The sequence below is a fragment of the Trachemys scripta genome, chromosome 3, assembly GCF_013100865.1.
Source record: "Trachemys scripta elegans isolate TJP31775 chromosome 3, CAS_Tse_1.0, whole genome shotgun sequence".
Lineage (NCBI taxonomy): Eukaryota > Metazoa > Chordata > Testudines > Emydidae > Trachemys > Trachemys scripta.
Genome location: NC_048300.1, coordinates 123,412,970 through 123,434,363, shown reverse-complemented (window position 1 = coordinate 123,434,363; position 21,394 = coordinate 123,412,970). Strand labels below are relative to the sequence as shown.

The following is a 21,394-nucleotide window of genomic DNA, read 5'->3' as shown; positions in this document are numbered from 1 at the left end:
GAAATTCATTGCTAAATGGGCACAGGTGTTGATGTATATACCATGCTAGAATGAGTCAAAACCAGTCAGTGCTCAATAAAGGCAGAGTAAAAAGGAAATACACTAAAATCAACTCTTTAAAGATGTGATAAAAATGGCATTTTAGATCACTACTAAACTAGGTATATATAGCACAGAAAATGTGATTTGAACAACCACACGATTTTAAAATAGTATGTTAGAAAATACACTTTAATCATTGTTACTATTTTCAATATCATAATAATTATTTAAAAATTAGTAATTGCATTAAGGATATACTTTGCTTTCTAGCAAAAATGCAAACGAAGGCACTAAAGTACAGCTTGTAAACAGTCTTATTATTATTGATCAGTGCACAATGAAAATGACTTCTCTTTTCCATGAAATGCAGAAATTTACCTCAGAAGTAATTTATGGGAAATTGATGTCACAAACCTGTATATCAGTAAAAACAGTCTGATGTGTCTGTGGTAATCAAAAGTATTTCCTACATGTTTCTAGGATGACTGTGAAATTTTCTCAGCTTTTTTCCCCACACGAAGTACTCAGAGGGCAACACTCCTGAAGCCCAAATCTGCTTGTTGGGTGTGGTTCTGCTATGCCGGAAGGACAATCAGCAGAGCCTGCAGAGGGCACTGCAGACACTTTCCACACTTCAACACAGAGAAAAGAAGGGAAGTCAGTTTTGCAATGAACTCACTGACCACTTCTCCTAAGCATATGCGCATCGTGCCTCAGGTGGCACGGGACCAGGATTCATCACTGAATTAGGTCCGCAGGTTGGATCATTAGCTTCCCCAGCCTGGGCCAGGTACTGACGGGGAGTGCAACGTGAACGCTGATCCATGCCCCCCAACAAAGGAGGACAAGCAAGGGGCTAGCAGCCAGCTATGCAAATAACCTAGAAGCACACATTATGGTTGATGATTCCTTCCTTCATTCCCACTGTCCTTTTATATCACATCATTTTATCTAGTTCTCTAGACTGTTGGAATCCAAATAGTTGGCTACCCTCAGTTGGGAGTCCCACTCCTGTTCTGCTTTTTTTGTGACAAACTCTATCTCCTAGGAAGCATGGGGATGGAATCAGATAAATCACACCAAGAATGGTGTTCCTGAGGCCAAACAAGGCTCTTGCTCTTGAGTTCAGAGCTCTTGGAAAATTTAACATAGACTGAGAAGGACAGACCAGAGAAATATAATAAGCAGATTCTTGGAAGGGTGTAGAGATTGACAATGAGCGCAAAGATGGTTCAGTGGTTATGGCATTCACTGGGAAGACCTAGGTTCAATTCCCTGCTCTGCCACAAACTTTCTGTCTGACCTTGAGCAAATCACTTATTGTCTCTGTACCCCAGTTCCCTGTCTATAAAATGGGGATAATAGCGTTCTCCCTACCTCACAGGGTGTTGTGAGACTAAATGCATTAAAGATTGTGACATGCTCAGATACTATGATAAGGAGGCCATCTAAGATGGAAAGACAACACTTCTCTTTCCCCTTGCAGGTCTTCACTCTGGAGCCTCCTTATTGACTCTCAAATTCACTGCAGCAGATTCAGAAGTTACATGTATGATAGTGTAAGTTAGACTTCTTCATAGTTCCTTAGACCGAAATTTCTATAGATTCAGTAAGACTATCTTAAACCTACTTACACCTCAGCAAATTAGTGTAAGTAAATGTAAGGAAGTCTAAGCTGCTATTAATATTGTCTGTATTTGGGTGACAAAGATGTAAGTTACCTCAACTTAGACTTTCTCTAGATTTACTTAACTTGACCCACCTTCTCTTTGCCTTTATAACATATTTAGGGGAATTTCTTTGACTGCTAAGCTTTTCTGTCTGGATGATACTACATTGCTCTTGCATTGGTAGAGGGCATGGAAGGAGAAGTGTATCTTCTCAGTTACATCTAAGTTGATTGAACCACCACAAGAAGTTTTACCCATTGGGGGCTACTTTTGCAAATGCTTTTCCTTCATTTGCAAAGGCTCCTTATGCAGATCCATCAACTACAGCTCAGGTTTGATGAGCTGTACCCATGGGATATTGTCAAGGGGCAAGTGTCTCCAACATGCCCCCTTGTAGTACTCCACTTTATCTCACTCACCACTCCCTTGGGTTCTTTCAATAATTACCAGACTCGAGTTGGTTCAAAAACCTGAACCCCCTTTGTGGGGTTTGATTTATTAATTTTTTCTACAAAGTGTGGCTTACTTTGTTAGTTGTCCCAGTACTCCTCCTGGAGCTGGGTTATAATTTAGCCAGCTTCTTCCTCAGCTAGCCCTTTTCCTCAGTTAATCCTCAGGTTTCTCCTGCTGGTGTAGTAAGAGGAGGCCCTGAGAGATAAACCTTGGTATCAGAGGCCTGGTATGAGGCCTAAGGCCTGAACTAAAGTAATGGTCAAGACTTTCCTAACATAAAGCAAAGTTAAGCTGTGAGCCAGAGGCAGGCCTTGCTCACAGAAGCTGGCAAGGAAAGGGCTGATGTTGCATAAATATATATTCACCGAGCAAAGTTAAAGTAGAAACATGGTATCAAGACATACCACATGGGAACATTCCACAGATAACATGGAACAGGCCGACCCATCCCAATGACAGGGGCAAAAGGGTAAAATGATGAATAGAGTTGTTTTGATCGAACCAACATGTACAAAGTGAGAGGAGGCACCTTACTACGTAGAGGGGTTGTACCTTACTACATGAAGGGGTTGCACCTTAATACGTCAGGAGTGATGTGTAAGTTGTTTGTACCCATGTATAAAAATGTATCCCTGGGGTGGTGTCTTTGTCCGGCCATGGGGGCAGTGGAAAGTCCCGCCACTGAGCCGGGTCCTAGCCAAGAGGCACTTTCTCGTAGTATGCCCGGTAGACTAAGTAATCTACGGGGAACTGCCATTGTGTCCGAGATCGCAATAAACCTAGTCAAAGTGACTTTGCATCTTACTAGACTCTGTGGTTATTGGGGGTTCTCGTCGGGTCTGCTGTGTCAGCTATCTGCGCTGAGCTGGGGCAGCGCAAAGAGGGAACACACGCACGCAGCCGAGTGATATCAACAGGAGAAAGCAGAAGCACCACACTGGTAGCATCTCACAACAGCTGGTATCTGTCCTACTATGAAGCAGGGGGCAGCATTTATGCTGTTCCCTTCTCCCTGCTCAGTTGATTGAGGGAGAGAGGAATCAGCCTCCTGGCCCCAGGCCTTTAAAGATACAGTGTCAAGATTTTCTCCCAAGCACCACTTATTCCCAGGACCATTTTATCAATAACCCCAAGGTCCCTAAATATATAGGACATTTCAAACCTTAAAGGGCCACACAATGGGGTGAGCTGACCATTAGACACCACTACCCTTAAGAGGGCAGACCAACCTATCACAGTTATATTAAAGGTAGGCATGTGCTCTGATACTTGGACCACGGCCTTCATGCTAGTATAAATGGTAGTAAGGAAAAGCAGCAGGTGAGGTGCCATGTTGCTCATGTTTTTATGATGGTTATGTCTCATTGGTCTACACAGTTAAGTCGATGCAAGGCAGCTTACATCGACATAGCTGTGTATGCATCTACATTTAAAGTTCGCTCCCGCTGACGTAGCTGCCCCATTAAACTGACTTAACACTGCCTCCCCGAGCAGTACAGAGTCAAGGTCAGTGTAGTTAGGCTGACACACTGTGTTATTTACACTGAATGCTAGTGGCCTCTGGGACATGTTCCACAATACACCACCCTGACCACTCTGGTCATCATTGTGAACTCCGCTGCCCAGCTACCAGCTGGCATGGAACCACCCCTCCCCTATAAAGCCCCATTAATTTTTGAAATTCCATTTTCTGGTTGTGGTTGCCCATCTTGAAGTGCTCATCTAGCAACTACTCAGCTGACCATGCCAGCTATACGCTTCAGACACACTACTGCCTGGAGTACACAGGAGGTGCTGGATCGCCTGGGTCTGTGGGAGGCTGTGCAGACACAGCTCAGTTCCAGCCACATAAACATTGACATCTACAAGCAGGTTGCTTGGGGCACGGAGGAAAAGATCTACAAGAGGGACCAGGAAGCAGTTCTGCATGAAAGCCAAAGGAGCTGCGGCAGGTGTACCAGAAGGCAAGGGAGGCTAACAATCATTCTAGTGTGGAACTGCAGATCCGCCACTTTTACAAAGAGCTGCATGCCATCCTCAGACAAGGCCCCACCACCTCCCCCAAGAACTGTGAGAATACTTTGAAGGAGCCTGAGTCGGAGCCCCCCCCCTTCTGTGAACAGCAAGGAGGAGGAAGAGGAGGAGGAGTATGAGGAGCAGGCAATCAGGGGTCCAGCTGCACGGTGACCCAGGACAAGTTTTGGACTCCAGCACTGTCCAGATAGTCCCTACAGTCCAGCATGGTCAAGCCTGATGCAGGGGAAGGAACCTCTGGTAAGTATGCTGTTTGCTTTAAAATTACCGGGAGGGAACCCCCAAACCAGCAGGACACATCTCTTGATTTACTCTTTTTTTTTACTTTTGCTAGAAGAAGTAGTGGAACAAACAACAGAGGTAGAGTTGCTATCTGCTTCTCACCCACCTCTAAAGTTAGGCAGAGGGGGCCCCGTGGAACAATTGGTTTATGTGCACCGGGATGTCCTGTGAATCCTCCGTAGAGATCTCAATGAAACTTTCCTGCAGGTAGTTTGCAATCCTCTGCTGTAGGTTTCTGGGGAGGGCTGCCTTATTTCTTCTACCGTGGTAGGACGCTTTTCCACACTGCTCAGAGATTACTTCAGCAGGAACCATTCCAGCACACAGGCTAGCAGCATATGATCCAAGGCAGCAGACAGTTGCCTGCAGGAGCTGTTCACAGGCACCGACTCCGTGGGTGGTTCGGGGCTGGAGCACCCACAGGGAAAAATTAGTCTGTTTATGGAAACATAGTTCATCTTTATTAGTTCACAATATATGCTGGCTGGGGCTGACATCATTTATAGACATTATTAAATGTGCACTGGCAATGTTATATTATTATACACACAGCATTCACTAAAGGGTTCATACAGGGCTGCAAAAGATCAAGGACAGGTAGAGCAAACTACAGCAACACACTACTCTGGCTCACTATTAAAATGGTCTTTCAAAGCCTCCCTGAGCCATATAGCTATGCACTGAGTCCTTATGATAGTCCTTGTGTTCAGCTGCTCAAAATCACCAGACAGCCACTCCACCTGTGCCCTCAACCCCAGCAGAAACTTTTTCCCCTTTGCTTCACATATATTATGCAGGACACAGCAGGCAGCTATATCCATTGGAATATTTTTTTTCACTGAGGTCTAATCTCTTGAGTAGACAGCACCAGCGACCCTTCAACCAAGAAAAGACACATTCAACCACTACTCTGCACCTGCTGAGTCTGTAGTTGAAGCACTCCTTGGTGCTGTCGAGGTGTCTGCTGTATGGCTTCATGGGCCATGGGAGCAAGGGGTAGGCTGGGTCTCCCAGCATCACATTGGCATTTCAACATTGCCAATGGTAATCCACCAGTTGGGAAAGAAAATTCCTGTTTGCCCATCCCCTTCCCTCATGCTCTCTTGAGTATGAGATAGGTTTTCTGACCTGACTACACCAGGGAAGAGACTCCTTATGCTCTGTCTTCCACTAAAGACATCTATGCAGCACAAGGCAAGATCAGTCCCTGTGTCTTGCCTTAAAACTAGAAAAATGTGCCCCCCACTGAAAATGGTGGGGTGTTACTGTTCAACATCGAAGTGTATTGGCATGCAAGTGGAGACTGCACAGCATTTCTGTGCCCCAGGTCTTGCTCTAGCCAGAAGTATTAGCCTTTCACTTTCAGTTACAAAATCTACATAATTGAAAAAAAAAACACCACAAGCTGACCAACACCAAGAAATGTAAATTAACTGCAAAGATTCTTCTTAAATTCACTATGCTGAAGCAAAGCTGCAACAGTCTGCATTACAGAAATAAGCCCACATTCAATTTGGGGCACACTTGGTGGTAAGCAGTTGCTACTTCCATAGAAGTCCCGTTGAGCAGGGGGTTGGACTAGATGACCTCCTGAGGTCCCTTCCAACCTTGATATTCTATGATCCTCACAGCTCCCCAGCCCCCTGCCCTGACCCCTGCACCCCCTCACACACCCCCAGCCCCCTGCACCCCCTCAGCCCCTGCCCTGACTCCTGCACCCCCTCACACCTCCCCAGCCCCCTGCCCTGACTCCTGCACCCCCCCACATACCCAGCCCCCCCCACGTCCCAGGCCCTGACTCCTGCACCCCCCACCACATCCCCATCTGCACCCCTCGCACCAAACAGGAGCTGCCCCAGGTAAGCACTCCACACCCCAACCTCCTGCCGCAACCCTGAACCCCCTCCCTCACCCTAGCTCCTGGCCAGACCCCACACCCCAACATTTGTTTACATTTTTTTAATAAAGCGCTCTTATCCAAAGCACTTTACAATAGTTAGCTAAAGGTACAAACAACATTTGGAAAGATCATTAAGTGGTCCATCGAGACCCTCCGCAATTTTCAAGTGGTCTGTGGAAAAATAAGTTAGACTCAGGAACAATCAAGGTACCTCACTTTATTTTCATTTACTTGCTATTACTTATAGGAGGAGGATGAAGAAAAAAAGAATGAAAAACGGGGTCGGGAGGAGATAAGAGAGAATGTTCTTTTTCTTGGCTGGGTCCCAAGGAGGGGCCCCAAAAATGAAGCTGAGCACAGGGCTGGGCGGTCCCACTAACTCTAAATTCACCACTGGCTGTCACATCACCTGGGCTGTGTTTCAGCTGATCTCCACAGTCTCCAACCTACCTGGGCAGTACAGCAGACATGGCCATGCCTACTAGCTCCCCTTCACTCCCTAACCCACCCAGCACTTGCTCCCTTCCTCCCCCCCATCCCGTGCTTTTCTGGCAGCCCTGTTGCCAGGTATCCAGTTTTAGACTGGAAAGTCCAGTAGAAAATGGGACCTGAGTGTCCGGTTAGCAGTGTTGACTGGAAACTAAATGTCCGGTTATAGGAATAACCACATTAACCTCTGCTCCTCCCACTCCCAACACCCACTCCAGAGGGCTGGAAGAGAACCTGTCCTGCTGCTGCGGGAGGAGGGGCAGCTCAGTGCAGAAAGCGACAAAGAGAATGGGCTAGAACAGGGGTCAGCAACCTTTCAGAAGTGGTGTGCCGAGTCTTCATTTATTCACTCTAATTTAAGGTTTCACGTGCCAGTAATACATTTTAAAGTTTTTAGAAGGTCTCTTTCTCTAAGCCTATAATATATAACTAAACTATTGTTGTATGTAAAGTAAACAAGGCTTTTAAAATGTTTAAGAAGCTTCATTGAAAATTAAATTAAAATGCAGAGCCCCCCGGACCAGTGGCCAGGACCTGGGCAGTGTGAGTGCCACTGAAAATCAGCTTGCATGCCGCCTTCAGCACGCATGCCATAGGTTGGCTACTCCTGGGCTAGAACCAGGTAGGTACCTGCTTTATGTGGGCAGGGAAGAGGGGATCCTGTTTACCCCATCCCCAGCCTTGCTGTGCTTGCAGTTTACCCCTGGCCCTCCCTTGCTCCAGGGACCAACCCTAGCTCCCGCCCCAATGTGCTTTTGCCCTCAGCTGCTTTTACAATCATTCCCCAGGGGGGCCCACAAAAAGTTAATGTGGCCCTGGTAATAGGAGCCTATATAAGAAAAAGACCCAAAAATCAGGACTGTCCCTATAAAATTGGGACATCTGGTCACCCTAGCCTTAGCCAACGTGAGCTGAACCAGTCCCAGCCTCCTAGGGGTAACCAAGCAAATGCACGGGCAGGGGGCTGCCGATAACTCCCAGGGACGCGATTCACCACGGGCCTAGCCACTCACTCCGCGCCTCCTGCAGCCCAGAACAAACTACATTTCCCAGCACGCATCGCTCCCCGTCGCTTGGCGGGCGGGGGTGGCGCGTTGCATGCTGGGGCTTGTAGTCCCTGCGCGACGCGGCTCGGCCCCTAATGGAGGGAGAGCGGGCGGGGCAAAGCTCGGGCTCTGCCGCGCGCAGGGGGCGGTGTCACGCACGGCGGCAGTGGCCCGGCCGGGGAGGGCTCTGTCCGCTTCTCCTCCTCTGAGTGAAGTTATTTTGAAGGGCGGGGGGAGGACGGAGTCTGCCGGAAAGATGGCGGCGCCCGTGTCGCCCTTGGTTACCGCAGCCAGACACGCCGCCCGCCTGCTGCAGGCTCGGGCCGCGGCCCCGCGGAGAGGTCAGTGCCGGCCGCAGAGGGGGCGGGGAGCCCGGGCTGGGCGCAGGCAGCGCCGCCTCGCCGCTGGGGGACCCCGGCCAGCGCCGGCTCTGTCCGTATCGCTGGGGAGGCTGATGGGCCGGGGATGCCCCACGCTGTGATGATCTCCGCGGGGGGTCCCCAGGGACTGGGCATCCCCACAGGCCCTTCCCCACCAGGGGTTGAGGGAGAAAAAGCGCTGCGGTGTGTCCCCGCTGCTCACTCCCCTGGCTCTGGCGGGCTGATGGGCTTGGGGCGATCCCTTCCCTGCGGCTGGGAGTAAAGCGAGCGGCGCTGCCCTCTGCCCACCCCGCGGCTGCTGGGACGGAAGCGGGGCCGGGGGCTTCTCCCTTGTCTGAGCAGCAGGTAAGTTGCTCAGATTCGCATAAGCTTCACGGAGTTACCCCCAGGCAGCAGCAGAGTGGCGGGGAGGCTCAGCTCACTCCTTGGTGCAAGAAGGAAAGAGAGAGCCAGGAGCAAAGGACAGTGTCTCCTTCCCCCACCAGTGGAAAGAATGAGTCTGTGTAACTGACACTTAGTAGGCAGCTGTAGCCCTGCTCACAAAGAACAAACCACGTTTCTCACTCAGTGTCCCATTATGGCTACATGTACCTGCCCTCACCTGCTTGCCAGGGGAAGTTTTCTGGCATGTAGGTGAGGACATTTTCCAAGCCCCAGACGTATAAGGAGATAAGGTACCTGTTCCTAAACTCATACTTTCAGCATAAACACCAGTTGCTCCCTCTCAATTGATTGAAATACACCTGTGTCCAAACACAAATGCTTCAATTGATTATCAGGGCAGCCACAATCATTGAGTTACCCCTGTAATTTGTAGAGGTAAAACCCTGATTGCATCTCACTCAACTGAGTGCTAGTATGGTCGCCTCCCACTGACACAATCGATAGCTGTTAGAGTTAACAGTACACTGTCTTTGACAGCTGTCAACCTGACAGCTCCCTCGGCTGGCAAATATCCTTACTTCACTGGCTGAGTCTCCTCTCTGCTCCTCGCTCTGCCATCTTTAGCACCCCTCCCCAGAAATGCCTCAGCCATGGGCCTCCCTTGTCTTGATCCCCCTACTATACCTTTGCAGGTCTGGATCCAGTTATGGATCATTAAGTGAGGCTGCATTCTCTGCCTCCTGCTGTTTTGTACCTTCCCCTCTCCCCCCATGCCAGTAAAGCCTCCAGCTCTGTAACTCCTCAGCAGGTGATCACTCAGAGTTCGCCAACTGCAAGTTCAGGTATAACAAACTATGGGTAGGTTGTCAAAGTGAGACTATTGACCAGTGAGCCACAGATTGATCACCAGCTCGGGTTGCCACAGGAGATGAAGGATTGCCCTTTTCATCACCCTCTGTTAAGTTTGGAGAACAGAAGCTAGTAACTACATAGCGGAGTAATAAATAAGAATGACAGGTCAGTTTTACAGAGTCATCTGGATTGTTTGGTAAACTGGTCTCATATGAACAGCATGTGTAGATATACAGTCAAATGTAACATCATATATGTAGGAACAAAGAAGATAGATCACATTTATGGGATAGGGGATTGTATTCCGGAAGGCATTGATTCTGAAAAGGACTTAGAAATCATGGTAGGCAAACCAACTGAACGTGACTTCCCACAGTAACAACAAGGAGTCTGGTGGCACCTTAAAGACTAACAGATTTATTTGGGCATAAGCTTTCGTGAGTAAAAACCTCACTTCTTCGGATGCTCCGAAGAAGTGAGGTTTTTACTCACGAAAGCTTATGCCCAAATAAATCTGTTAGTCTTTAAGGTGCCACCAGACTCCTTGTTGTTTTTGTAGATACAGACTAACACGGCTGCCCCCTGATACTTCCCACAGTATTATGCTTTGGTTAAGAGGGGCAACATGATCCTTGGATGTATAAGCAGGGGAAGATTGTGTAGAAGAGAGGTAGTATTACCTTTTCAAACAGCATTAGTGAGAGAATTCCTGGAATATTGTGTCCAGTAAAAAATTGGGAAGGGTTCAGAAAAGAGCTCTGAGAATGATTTGAGGAAAACGTGCTTTACACTGAGAATCGTAAGAAGTTCAACCCCGTTTAGCTTAACCAAGAGAAGCTTAAGAAATGATTTGGTTGTGATTTGTGAATATCTTCATGGGGAGAAGTCTTCTTATAGTAGATACTTAAAGAAGTTGATTGCTGTGAAATAATATGCAAATGAGCTGCAGTGTATGCAGTATGACTTGTTCAGTACATTGCTTCCTGCAAACATGACTCTGTGTATTGCCATAAAGAAAATAGAGCAGGCAGACCACCTAAGTAGTGATCAGTGCACTGTGGGAAAGTAGACTCTTTGCACGGCTGGTGTTATTACACCAGCAATTTCTGTCCACATTGCACAAGTGAAGACTGGCATAGTGGAAGACCATACAACGGTTAACCTTGCTGAAAGGAAGTCTAATGCAAATAGTTTGATCAGCTTTGCATAATTATGAGCATTTTTTGTGCAGATATGTAATGGACCAAGTGGTGTTTTGTATGCCAAATTTCTGTAGTCTCCACATTTGTTCTTCAAGCCTCTGATTGTTCCTACAATCCATCCCATTTTAGCATTTTTTCTTTTCTCCTGCATCTGTGCTTTGACTTTTAATGTTTCTGCAACAGGGCCTGGGGGAAGCAGCAGTCAAGTGTAACTGACTGTATTCCTGTTAATTTCATTTTGCTTCTTTTGTTGAGCCACAGGGATAATATGTACCAGAAGCAGAGGTTTAATTCTCTTTCTTCCCCTCCTTTTTATTTGTACCTTTTTCCCTTAGCAGCAGAGAAGATCATGTCTGAATCTCCTTTCAGAATGAAACAGAGGAAGATGATGTTAGGTTATGCCTACCAGTTTTAGCACCTATCAGTTTTAGCACGAGTGGAAAGCATTATGAGTAAGGCCGCATGTTTTCTAACCTCTCTGCATGCTGTAGGCATCCCATCCTGTCTCTCTTGCATCCACTCTCCTCCCCTTCCTTACTCTTCTCATTAACCTCCCACTTTCCTCTGGCTCTTCCCTGTCACAATACAAGCAAGCTTTAGTATTTCCCATCTTTAAAAAAAAAAAAAAAAAAAATCCACACCATTGTCCCTGCTTGACTACTGCCCCATCTCTCTTCTCCCTTTCTTCTCTGAATTCACTGAATGCACTGTTTACAATCATTGTCTGGAGTTGCTCTCCTCCAGTTTTATCTGAGACTGTTCTCCAATCCTGATTCTGTCCTTTTCACTCAACTGAAACTGCTCTTGTCAAAGTCCCTAATGACCTCTTCCTAGCCAAAGCTCAGAACCCAGCACTCCATCATAATTGTCTTGATTTGTCAGCCATGTTAACACCGTCAGTCATGCTCTTCTTGGATTCTTGTCCTCCTTTGGCTTCTGTGACTGTCCTTTCCCAGTTCTCCTCCTGCCTCTGAAATCACTCCTTCAGTGTGTCCTTCAGAGGATCCTTCTTCCCCCCCGCACCACCACCACCACACACTGCAACTTTGTCTGAGATTCCTCAGGGTTTTGTTCCTTTACACCTTATTTCTGGGTAATCTTAGCCACAAACAGAAATTCACCTACCATCTTTATGCAGATAACTCACAGACCTACCTCTCTACTCCGGACCTCTCTCCATCTGTTCAACTAAAATCTCAGCCTGTCTCTCTGACATCTCCTCATGGATATAGAATCGTAGGACTGGAAGGGACCTTGAGAGGTCCTCTATTCCAGTGCCCTTCACTCATTGCAGGACTAAGTATTATCTAGACAATTCCTGACAAGGGGTCTAATCTCCTCTTAAAAATCTCCAACGATGGAGGTTCCCCAACCTCCCTAGGCAAATTATTCCAGTGCTTAACCACCCTGACAGTTAGGAAGTTTTTCCTAATGTCCAACCTAAACCTCCCTTGCTGCCATTTAAGCCCATTGTTTCTTGTCCTATCCTCTGTATCTAGCATCAGCTCAAGATCAGCATGACTAAAACAAGCTTTTAAATTTTCCCTGCACCCGATATCCTTCCTGCTACCTCCTTTCTTAATTGCGGCAAACTACACTACCTTCCTGCCTGTCACTGAAGCCCATAACCTCGGTGTCACCTTTGACTTTGATTTCTTTCTAGGTTTTCACATCCAGGCTATGTCTAAATCTTGCAGAGTCTTTTTGCATAACAACTCTAAGGGCATGTCTAACTACAAAATTGTGGGGACCTAAGTATGTCGGCATATAGCTGCTGCAATAATTAGATGATCATAATGGTCCCTTCTGACCTTAGAGTCTATGAGTCTAAATTGATTTTGCATGTCTACACTACGCTCCTTTTGTTGCCTGTGTGCGTCCTCACTAGCAGCGCTTGCATAGATGTGGCGAGCAGTGCATCATGGGTAGCTATTTCGCTGCAGAACTCACCACTATCTAGCGCAGGGTGTTTTGGTACGGGTTTGCAGTGCCTCGTGGGGCCAAATGAGTCATCCAGGGATGACTGGGAACATGATTTCAACATCCTATAATGCAGTGTTCTCCATTCCATAATTTCATCTGTATCCCATAATGTTTTGCACCTTTTTTCAAATATCACCGCAAACCCGGACATCCCTCCTTGCTGTGCGCTATCTGTGCCAGAAACATGGATCCTGCACAACTCTTCACTATTATGATGAGCGTTATGAGCATGGGGCACCTGATCCTGCAGAGTCACAAGAGGAGCTGCAGGGAACATGACAGTTCCTTGGAGGCTAGATTGCGGTGGGACATAGACTCTATTCAAAGTTGTTGGCAGCATTCACGGAGCAGCTGCAGATGGTGGAGCAGCTGCAGATGGTGGAGCACTGGTTCTGGGCTGAAGAAACAAGCACTGACTGGATCGCATCATAATGCAGCTTTGGGATGACGAGCAGTGAGTGCCGAACTTTTGGATGCGCAAGGCCACATTCCTGGATCTGTGTGCAGAGCTTGCCCCAGCCTTCTCGCACAGCTGCACCAAAATAAGATCTGCACTGATAGTGGAGAAGCAAGTGAATGACGATCACTCCATGGAAATCTGCAATACTCAATTACTACAGATCAGTCAGGAATCAACTTGGAGTTGGGAAATCCATGGTGGGGATTATTGTGATGCAAATGTGCAGGGCCATTAATCGCCTCCTGCTATGAAGGACTGTGACTCTGGGCAATGTGCAGGACATAGTGGATGCTTTTACAGCAATGGGGTTCACAAACTGCAGTGGGGCAATAGATGGCACGCATTTTCCCATTTTGGCACCGGACTACCTTGCCACAGGGTACATCAACAGAAAGGGCTGATTCTTTGTTATTGCAAGCACTGGTGGATCACCACAGATACTTTACTGACATCAGTGTGGGCTGGTCAGGGAAGGTGCATGATGCATGTATCTTTAAGAACACAGGACTTTTCAGAAAGCTGCAAACAGGGACTTTCTTTCCAGACTGGTTGATTACCAATGGGGATGTTGAAATGCCAGTAGTGATTCTGGGAGACCCAGCCTACCCCTTACTCCCCTGGCTCATGAAGCCACACACCGGCCACTTCGACAGCACCAAGGAGTGCTTCAACTACAGACTCAGAAGATGCAAAATGACAGTTAAATGTGCCTTGGGTTATTTGAAAGGTCGCTGGCGCTGTCTACTCTTGAGATTGGACCTCAGTGGAAAAAAATGTCCCAATGGTTATCGCTGTGTCCTGCATAATATATGTGAAGCAAAGGAGGGAAAGTTTCTGCTGGGGTTGAGGGCGCAGGTGGAATTGTTGTCTGGTGACTTTGAGCAGCTAGATACCAGGGCTATAACAGGAGCTCAACGGGGAGCTATTTGATTCAGGGAGGCTTTGAAAGACCATTTCATTAGTGAGTCATAGTAATGTGTGTTGTTGTTGTGTGCTCTACCTGGCATTGTTCTTTTGCACCCTGGTATGAACATTGTAACGAGTGCTGTGAGTGTAGAAATATAACATTCCAAATGCACCTATTACTATTATCTGTGAATGATATCAGACCCAGCCAGCATATGTTGTGAACTAATGAAGATGAACTAAGTTTCCATAAATAGACTTTTATTCCACCCCCATAGAGACATATTTATAAACGAATACAAATAAATAAAGGAACTTTTGAAGGGGAAAGATCAGTCATAGCTAAAACACTCATCTAGGCTCTCATCTCAATTACTGGAACATCCTTTTCTCTGGTCTGGATAAATGCAGTCTTGCCTTGCCATTTGGAATGCTGTTGCAAAGATCATTCTCCTAGCTCATCTCTTTGACCATGTCATCCCTCTCTTTGCATCCCTGTACTGGTTCACCCTTCTCTATTACATCAAACATAAGCTATTTGGCTTCTCTTAGGCCCTTCACAGACTATCCCCAGCCTACCTATTGCCCCTCATTCTCTGTCGCTCACTATTGAGATGTCAGCTCCTACCACCAGTCAGCCCATGATGCCAGCCTCCATTGTCCACTCATTACATTTTCAAATTCATTCTTTGTCCTGTCCTGCCCTTCATGCTAGGGAGGAGTGCTCTCTCCATAAACAGCTGCAAAACTAATTCCTCTTTAAAATTCTTGTCAAGGCTAATTCCCCACTCTGGCACATTAAGTGCAGAAGGTGTGGGGGGCGGGGCCTGCAAGGATTCTAAAAGTTAATTCTGGCCACTCCAGGCTTGTATTAAACTCCCAAGGTTACAGCTTTTCTCTGACCTTGGATTGGTAGATGCTGCCACCACCCAAGTGCAGAACCCCTTTGAGAGCCCAAGGAAGGTGCACCTGGGAATTCCTTCCTGTGGAGTACCCTTTCACACACACCCCGGGAAAGAGAAAAAAAAAGTTAATCAACTGTTGCCACTAGCTAATTAAACAACATGCGCACAAACCTCTTAAGACACAAAAGTCCAATTCTGTTCTTAAAAAAGGTAAATTTTATTAATTAAAAAAAATACATCTGGGAACTCAGGCTATTGCTAGATTTTAAAAGAGCAGCTACAAGGATTAAGCACCAAGAATAGCTTTCTTGAGGTCCAATTTAAAGATTACAAGCAAAACAGAAGCACCTGGGGTTAGCATAGAGGAATCCACAAGCCATAACGAAATAAAAAGGATAAACATAATCGTGTCTTCTTAGACATTTCCTGATCTACTTAAATATCTGGGTTTTTAAATGAGTAGTTTCTGGGTATGATACTGATGATTTTTTCATACCTGGCCCAAGCTCTTACAGCATAGCTCTGCCGAGTCCGCCTCTTCCCCGGGAGAACAACAACAGACAGACAAAAGGGGAGTCTTGTTTCAATTTTAATAGCTTCTTGCCTTCCCATTGGCTCTTTTGGCCAGTTGTCCAGTCACTTCCTTTTACCTATGCATAGCAGTGAGACTTTTAACCCTTTACATGTATAGCAATTAGAGAACAGCTACTAAGAGGGATTTTATAGCTACTGGCTGGCTGGGTGTCCATAAAAGGGAGCTACCCTCTCCTTTCATTTATCACAACTCTCCTTTTCTCTGATGCCTACAAAAAATGGAAAATGGTTAAGCCACTGGTGTGCTTAGATCACTGCCTAGCATGCCGATCAATATTGTCTCTGTGTTCCTTGTACATCCCCATCTGTTTGTATCCATCTGCTGTCTCTTATCTTACATTTAGATTGTAAGTGTTTGGTTTTTGTTCTGTTTGTACAGCACGTTACCTAGTGTGGTCCTGGTCCATGATTAGGGTTCCTAGATGTTATAGTAGTTATTTAAGAACAGATTTGACAAAATGCGAAGACGGTACCAATGTGAGATTTCTAAAGATAGCTACAGCATTCGACCCAAGGTTTAAGAATCTGAAGTGCCTTCCAAAATCTGAGAGGAATGAGATGTGGAGCATGCTTTCAGAAGTCTTAAAAGAACAACACTCCAATACGGAAACTACAGAACCAAAACCACCAAAAAAGAAAATCAACCTTCTGCTGGTGCCATCTGATTCAAATAATTAAAATGAACATGTGTCGGTCCGCACTGCTTTGGATTGTTATCGAGCAGAACCCGTCATCAGCATGGATGCATGTTCCCTGGAATGGTAGTTGAAGCATGAAGGGACATATGAATCTTCAGCACATCTGGCATGTAAATATCTTGCGATGCTGGCTACAACAGTGCCATGAGAACACCTGTTCTCACTTTCAGATGACATTGTGAACAAGAAGTGGGCAGCATTATCTTCTGCAAATGTAAACAAACTTGTTTTTCTGAGTGATTGGCTGAACAAGAAATAGGACTGGGTGGACTTGTAGGCGCTAAAGTTTTACATTGTTTTATTTTTGAATGCAGTTATTTTTTGTACATAATTCTACATTTTTACGTTCAACTTTCATGATAAAGAGATTGCACTACAGTACTCATATTAGGTGAATTGAAAATACTATTTTGTTTTTTTACAGTGGAAATATTTATAATAAAAATAAATATAAAGTGAGCAGCACTGTACACTTTGTAGTAATTGAAATAAATATATTTGAAAATGTAGAAAACACCCAAAAATATTTAAATACATAGTATTCTATTATTGTTTAACTGCGATTAATCATGATTAATTTTTAAAATTGCTTTACAGCCCCAATCAAAACTGATTGATCATTTTGGTGCTGCCGCAAGTTTCTCAATAGCAGCAGGAAAAACTGACAAGGTTCTATTTAATTTTCACCCTACTGTAGGTTGGCAAAACTGAGGGACTGGAATTGTCGATCACAAATGTAGGACGATATCACTGCATTGTTTTATGTTTGGTTTACATAAAAATGGTGATATTTGCAACAATTAACAATATTGTAAAAAGAGAAAGTGTGACAGGGTCTGGCCAGATGGCTACAGGAGAGTGATAGAAGGCAGATATACTAGCCCCGGGTTAAGCAGGTCCCTTTTCCCTGGGTAAGGTAACAGGGGCAGTTCCAGAACAATCAAGAACTTGCTGGAACAAATTAAGGCAGATAGGCTAATTAGGACACCTGGAGCTAATTAAGAAGCTGCTAGAATCAATTAAGACAGGCAGGCTAATCAGAGCACTTTGTTTAAAAAGGACCTCACTTCAGTCAGTGAGGGGCGTGCGTGAGGAGCTGGGAGTAAGAGCCGCAAGAAGCTGAGAGTGAGTAGGCATACTGCTGGAGGACTACAAAGTACAAGCATTACCAGACATCAGGAGGAAGGTCCTGTGGTGAGGAGGAGAATTAGAGCAGGGGCGGCGTGCTTGGGGAGGAGGCGGAGCGGTGGGGAGCTGCTGCATGGCTCCCCGTGCCACAGGGCTCCCCACCCCAGCTCACCTCTGCTATGCCCCCTCCCCGAGCACGCCGTCGCTGCTCCACTTCTCGCGCCTCCCAGGCTTGCGGCGCCAATCAGCTGTTTGGCACCGCAAGCCTGGCAGGGGAGGAGAATTAGAGCGGGGGCGGTGTGCTCGGGGAGGAGGTGGAGCAGAGGTGAGCTGGGGTCGGGAGCTGCCACACGGCTCCCTGGGGGGGGAACTGCCGCGGGGGGGGGGCACCTCAGGGCGGAGTGGGGGGTGGGGAGCTGTCACAGGGCTGAGGGTGGAGGCGCAAGGTGGAAGTTTCGCCTAGGGCGCGAAACTTCCTTGCACCGGCCCTGTATAGACAGCTGCAATCCACAGGGCCCTGGGCTGGAACCTGGAGTAGAGGGCGGGCCCGGGTTCCACCCATCCCCTTAACTCTCTATTTGATATAAGAGGAGTTGATCTGGACTGTGGGTCCCACCAGAGGGGAAGGTCTCTGGCCTGTCCCCCGACCGATTAGGTGGGCCAGCAGAGACTGCGGGGATTGTTCTCCTCTTTTTCCCAATGCTGGCCAGTGATGGTTAGCCAAGTGAACGGCAGGTTTGTGCCACTAACAAAAGGAACCAAACTGAGGACTGCCGTGAACCTCTGAGGTGAGCAAATCCACCAGAAAGCGTAGAACCCACCAAGGCAGAGGAGGAACTTAATCACAAAAGGTGTAAGGGGTGGGATTTGGTGTACACAGCGCGGCGGAAGAAGTGAGGGTGATATTTTAAAAAATTTAAAAAGGGAGAGGGCTTATTTTTTTCCCCCACCACAATGGATGACGTAGTGCGGGCACCGATACAAGCCACGGCTGCCCAGCAGGAGGCTACCCGTGTCCAGGCAGCCGCCCAACAGGAGGCAGTGCGGCTGCAGCAAGAGACTAATCGCTTCCTGATGGACCAGGCTCTTCAAGACCATGCTATGTTGCGGGAACTGGGGCTAGGTCTACACTACCCGCCTGAATCGGCAGGTAGAAATCGACCTCTCGGGGATTGATTTATCGCGTCCCGTCGGGACGCGACAATCGATCCCCGAATCGACGCTCTTACTCCACCAGCGGAGGTGGGAGTAAGCGCCGTCGACAGGAAGCCGCAGAGGTCAATTTTGCCGCCGTCCTCACATTGGGGTAAGTCGGCTGCGATACGTCGAATTCAGCTACGCTATTCACATAGCTGAATTTGCGTATCTTAAATCGACTCCCCCCTGTAGTGTAGATGTAGCCTGGTAAACCATGTAAAGACCCTTACAGAGCTAAATCGGGTCCATGATGGGATGCAGATCATATGGGCCAGCAATTGGCTGCAGAAATGATGCGGGAGGATGAGGTAGAGGCGTACCTCCTGGTCTTTGAGAGGACAGCCCTGCGGGAGGCTTGGCCCCAAGAACAGTGGTCTGGCATCCTTGCCCCATTCCTGTGTGGGGAGGCCCAGAAGGCCTACTATGACCTGTCTGAAGAGGCTGCGGCAGATTACCCCCAGCTGCAAGCAGAGATCCTGGCCAGATCTGGGGTAACGACCACAGTGCGGGCCCAGCGATATCATGAGTGGAGGTACCAGGAAAACAAAACCCCACGGACCCAATTATATGATCTCATCCATCTCACACGAAAGTGGTTAAGAACTGGGTCCCAGAGTCCGGAAGAGATACTAGAGGTTCTGTTCATCGACCGATACATGAGGGGACTACTGCCAGACCTTCGTGCCTGGGTAAGCCAGAACGAGCCCTCCACCGACGACGAGGTTGTCGCATTGGTAGAGAAGTGAAGGAACTGACCCGACCACTTAAGGAAGAGGCACCCTGGTTAAACTAGCAGCACCAAGCCCCAGAGCTCAGGCGACTGGGCCCCTAGTAGGGCCTAGGTGGAAAAAGAGAGAGATTGAAGGCCTATTGGAGGCCACAAATAGTTGGAGCACTGAGAGGGAAGAGGACAGTGTCATTAGACTGCTCAAACCGAGAGACCGGGGAATACCTAGGGCTCCGTACAGATGTTACGCCTGCGGGGAGTAGGGACACACAGCTGCACAGTGTCCCAATGCTGAGGAGCCTATGCAGTATAACCTGGGGAACTGGGCAGACACATGCTCCCTAATTCACCTGGTGAGGGTTGCACTAACCCCCCATATGTACACCAGACCAGTAAAACTTAATGGGGCAGAAACCACGGCACTGGTTGATTCGGGGAATGCTATCATGCTTATTTCAGGGAAGCTTGTGAAGCGTAGTCAGCTGCTGCAGGCAAAGCGCACGGGGGTGACATGCGTCCACGGGACAGTTAATTATTACCCCACCATCCCGGTAAAAATTGAAATCCAGGGGAACACTACTGCGGTAGCAGCAGGTGTAGTCCCTAAGCTCCCATACCTGGTGCTCATGGGGAGGGACTTTCCAGGGTTTGGAAACTTACTCCCGGTAGGGGGATTGGAGAAAGGGAGAAACCCTGAAGTTAGTGAGACATCCACAGTAGACTGTCAACCCCCAATCTTCTCTGAAATATCCCCAGATTTGTTCTCCACTCCCAGGCAGGGTAGAAAGATGAAAAGGGAAAGAAGGGCAGCTAAGGCCTTGGGAACCCGAATACTGACCCAAAGCCAGAGGGTAGCTCTCGTAGGTAGGAGAACCCGAGCAGCTGAAAAGGAGGCCACCCAGGAGGGAGAAGCACCCGAGTCTGATCCCCTCCCTAATGCCTCTGAATCAGGAGGGGCGACAGAGACTGACCCCCTAGATCTCGGGCAGATTAGCCCCAGGAGAGAAAATTTTGGACGGGACCAGGCTGGAGATCCAAGGTACATTAGGAAGGAGGTGACCGAAATAGACAGGGTCCCTGTGGACCAGGACCCTACTTCATAATGAAGCAGGATCTCTTGTACCGGATTGCACCAGTACGGGGCAGAAGGTACAGCAGAACCTAGTACCTCAAAAACACCAGAATGCTGTATTAAGTCTTGCCTACGACAGTTCTTCTGGCCCGGAGTACATGAAGAAGTGTGGAGGTACTGTGTGTCCTGCCCAGAGTGTCAGCTGCACAGTCCCCGTCCCCACTTGAGGGCACCTTTAGTACCCCTTCCCATCATAGAGGTCCCCTTCGAGCAAATAGCCATGGACCTAGTGGGACCCCTGGAGAAGATGGCTCGGGGCCACCAATATATACCTGTTGTTTTGGACTATGCTACGCATTACCAAGAAGCCATCCCACTGCGGAACACGGCCTCTAAAACGATAGCCAAAGAGCTGGTGAGGCAAGCAAATCCGCCAGAAAGTGCAGAACCCACCAAGGCAGAGGAGGAACTTCATCACAAAAGATTAGATGCAGAAGTTGCTCTTAGGTTCCTCGCTTGCCAGGAAAATTTTTGTACTTGTAAATGGATTTTTCAAGCCCTAAATTTATGTATTCTTGTTTACTTCAGGTTTTGTTTTTTATTCTCTGTTAGTAAGAGGTTTCTTTCACTTTATTTCATTATCAATATCTTCTGGCATGTTGATCAGTAATATTTGAGTAGTAGACAGCCAGCAGGGCAGCAAAATTGGCTGCATGCAATAAAATGAGATTAAATGTGAATACATATATTTTAGGAACAGAAATAAAAATACTGATACAGCTCTCTAGAAAGCAGTGAATTTAAGAAGAGAGAGTGACAGTGTATAACAAAACAAACAAGCTTGGAATGTAGCACTCTTGTGAAAAAAGCTAATTCTGTTTTTGTATAAATACACAGATTTTATGTAAAATTAGGGGAATATGATATGGTTTTGCACTCTGCTATGACCATATCAGAAATATTACATGTAATCCTCACAGTTTAAGAAGG

General features: G+C 47.2%; 1 protein-coding gene across 2 annotated transcripts in view; it reads left to right on the top strand.

The window, feature by feature from the left end:
- Positions 1–8,083: 8,083 nt before the first annotated feature.
- AFG1L (AFG1 like ATPase) overlaps positions 8,084–21,394 on the top strand; it is a 141,523-nt gene continuing 128,212 nt past the window's right edge. For both annotated transcript variants that reach the window (XR_004645173.1, XM_034765920.1), the window contains exon 1: positions 8,084–8,257. Coding sequence is in view for 1 of the 2 variants with exons in the window: in XM_034765920.1 (XP_034621811.1) it covers positions 8,173–8,257 (85 nt within the window). In the remaining variant the exon portion in view is untranslated. The remainder of the gene's footprint in view (positions 8,258–21,394) is intronic.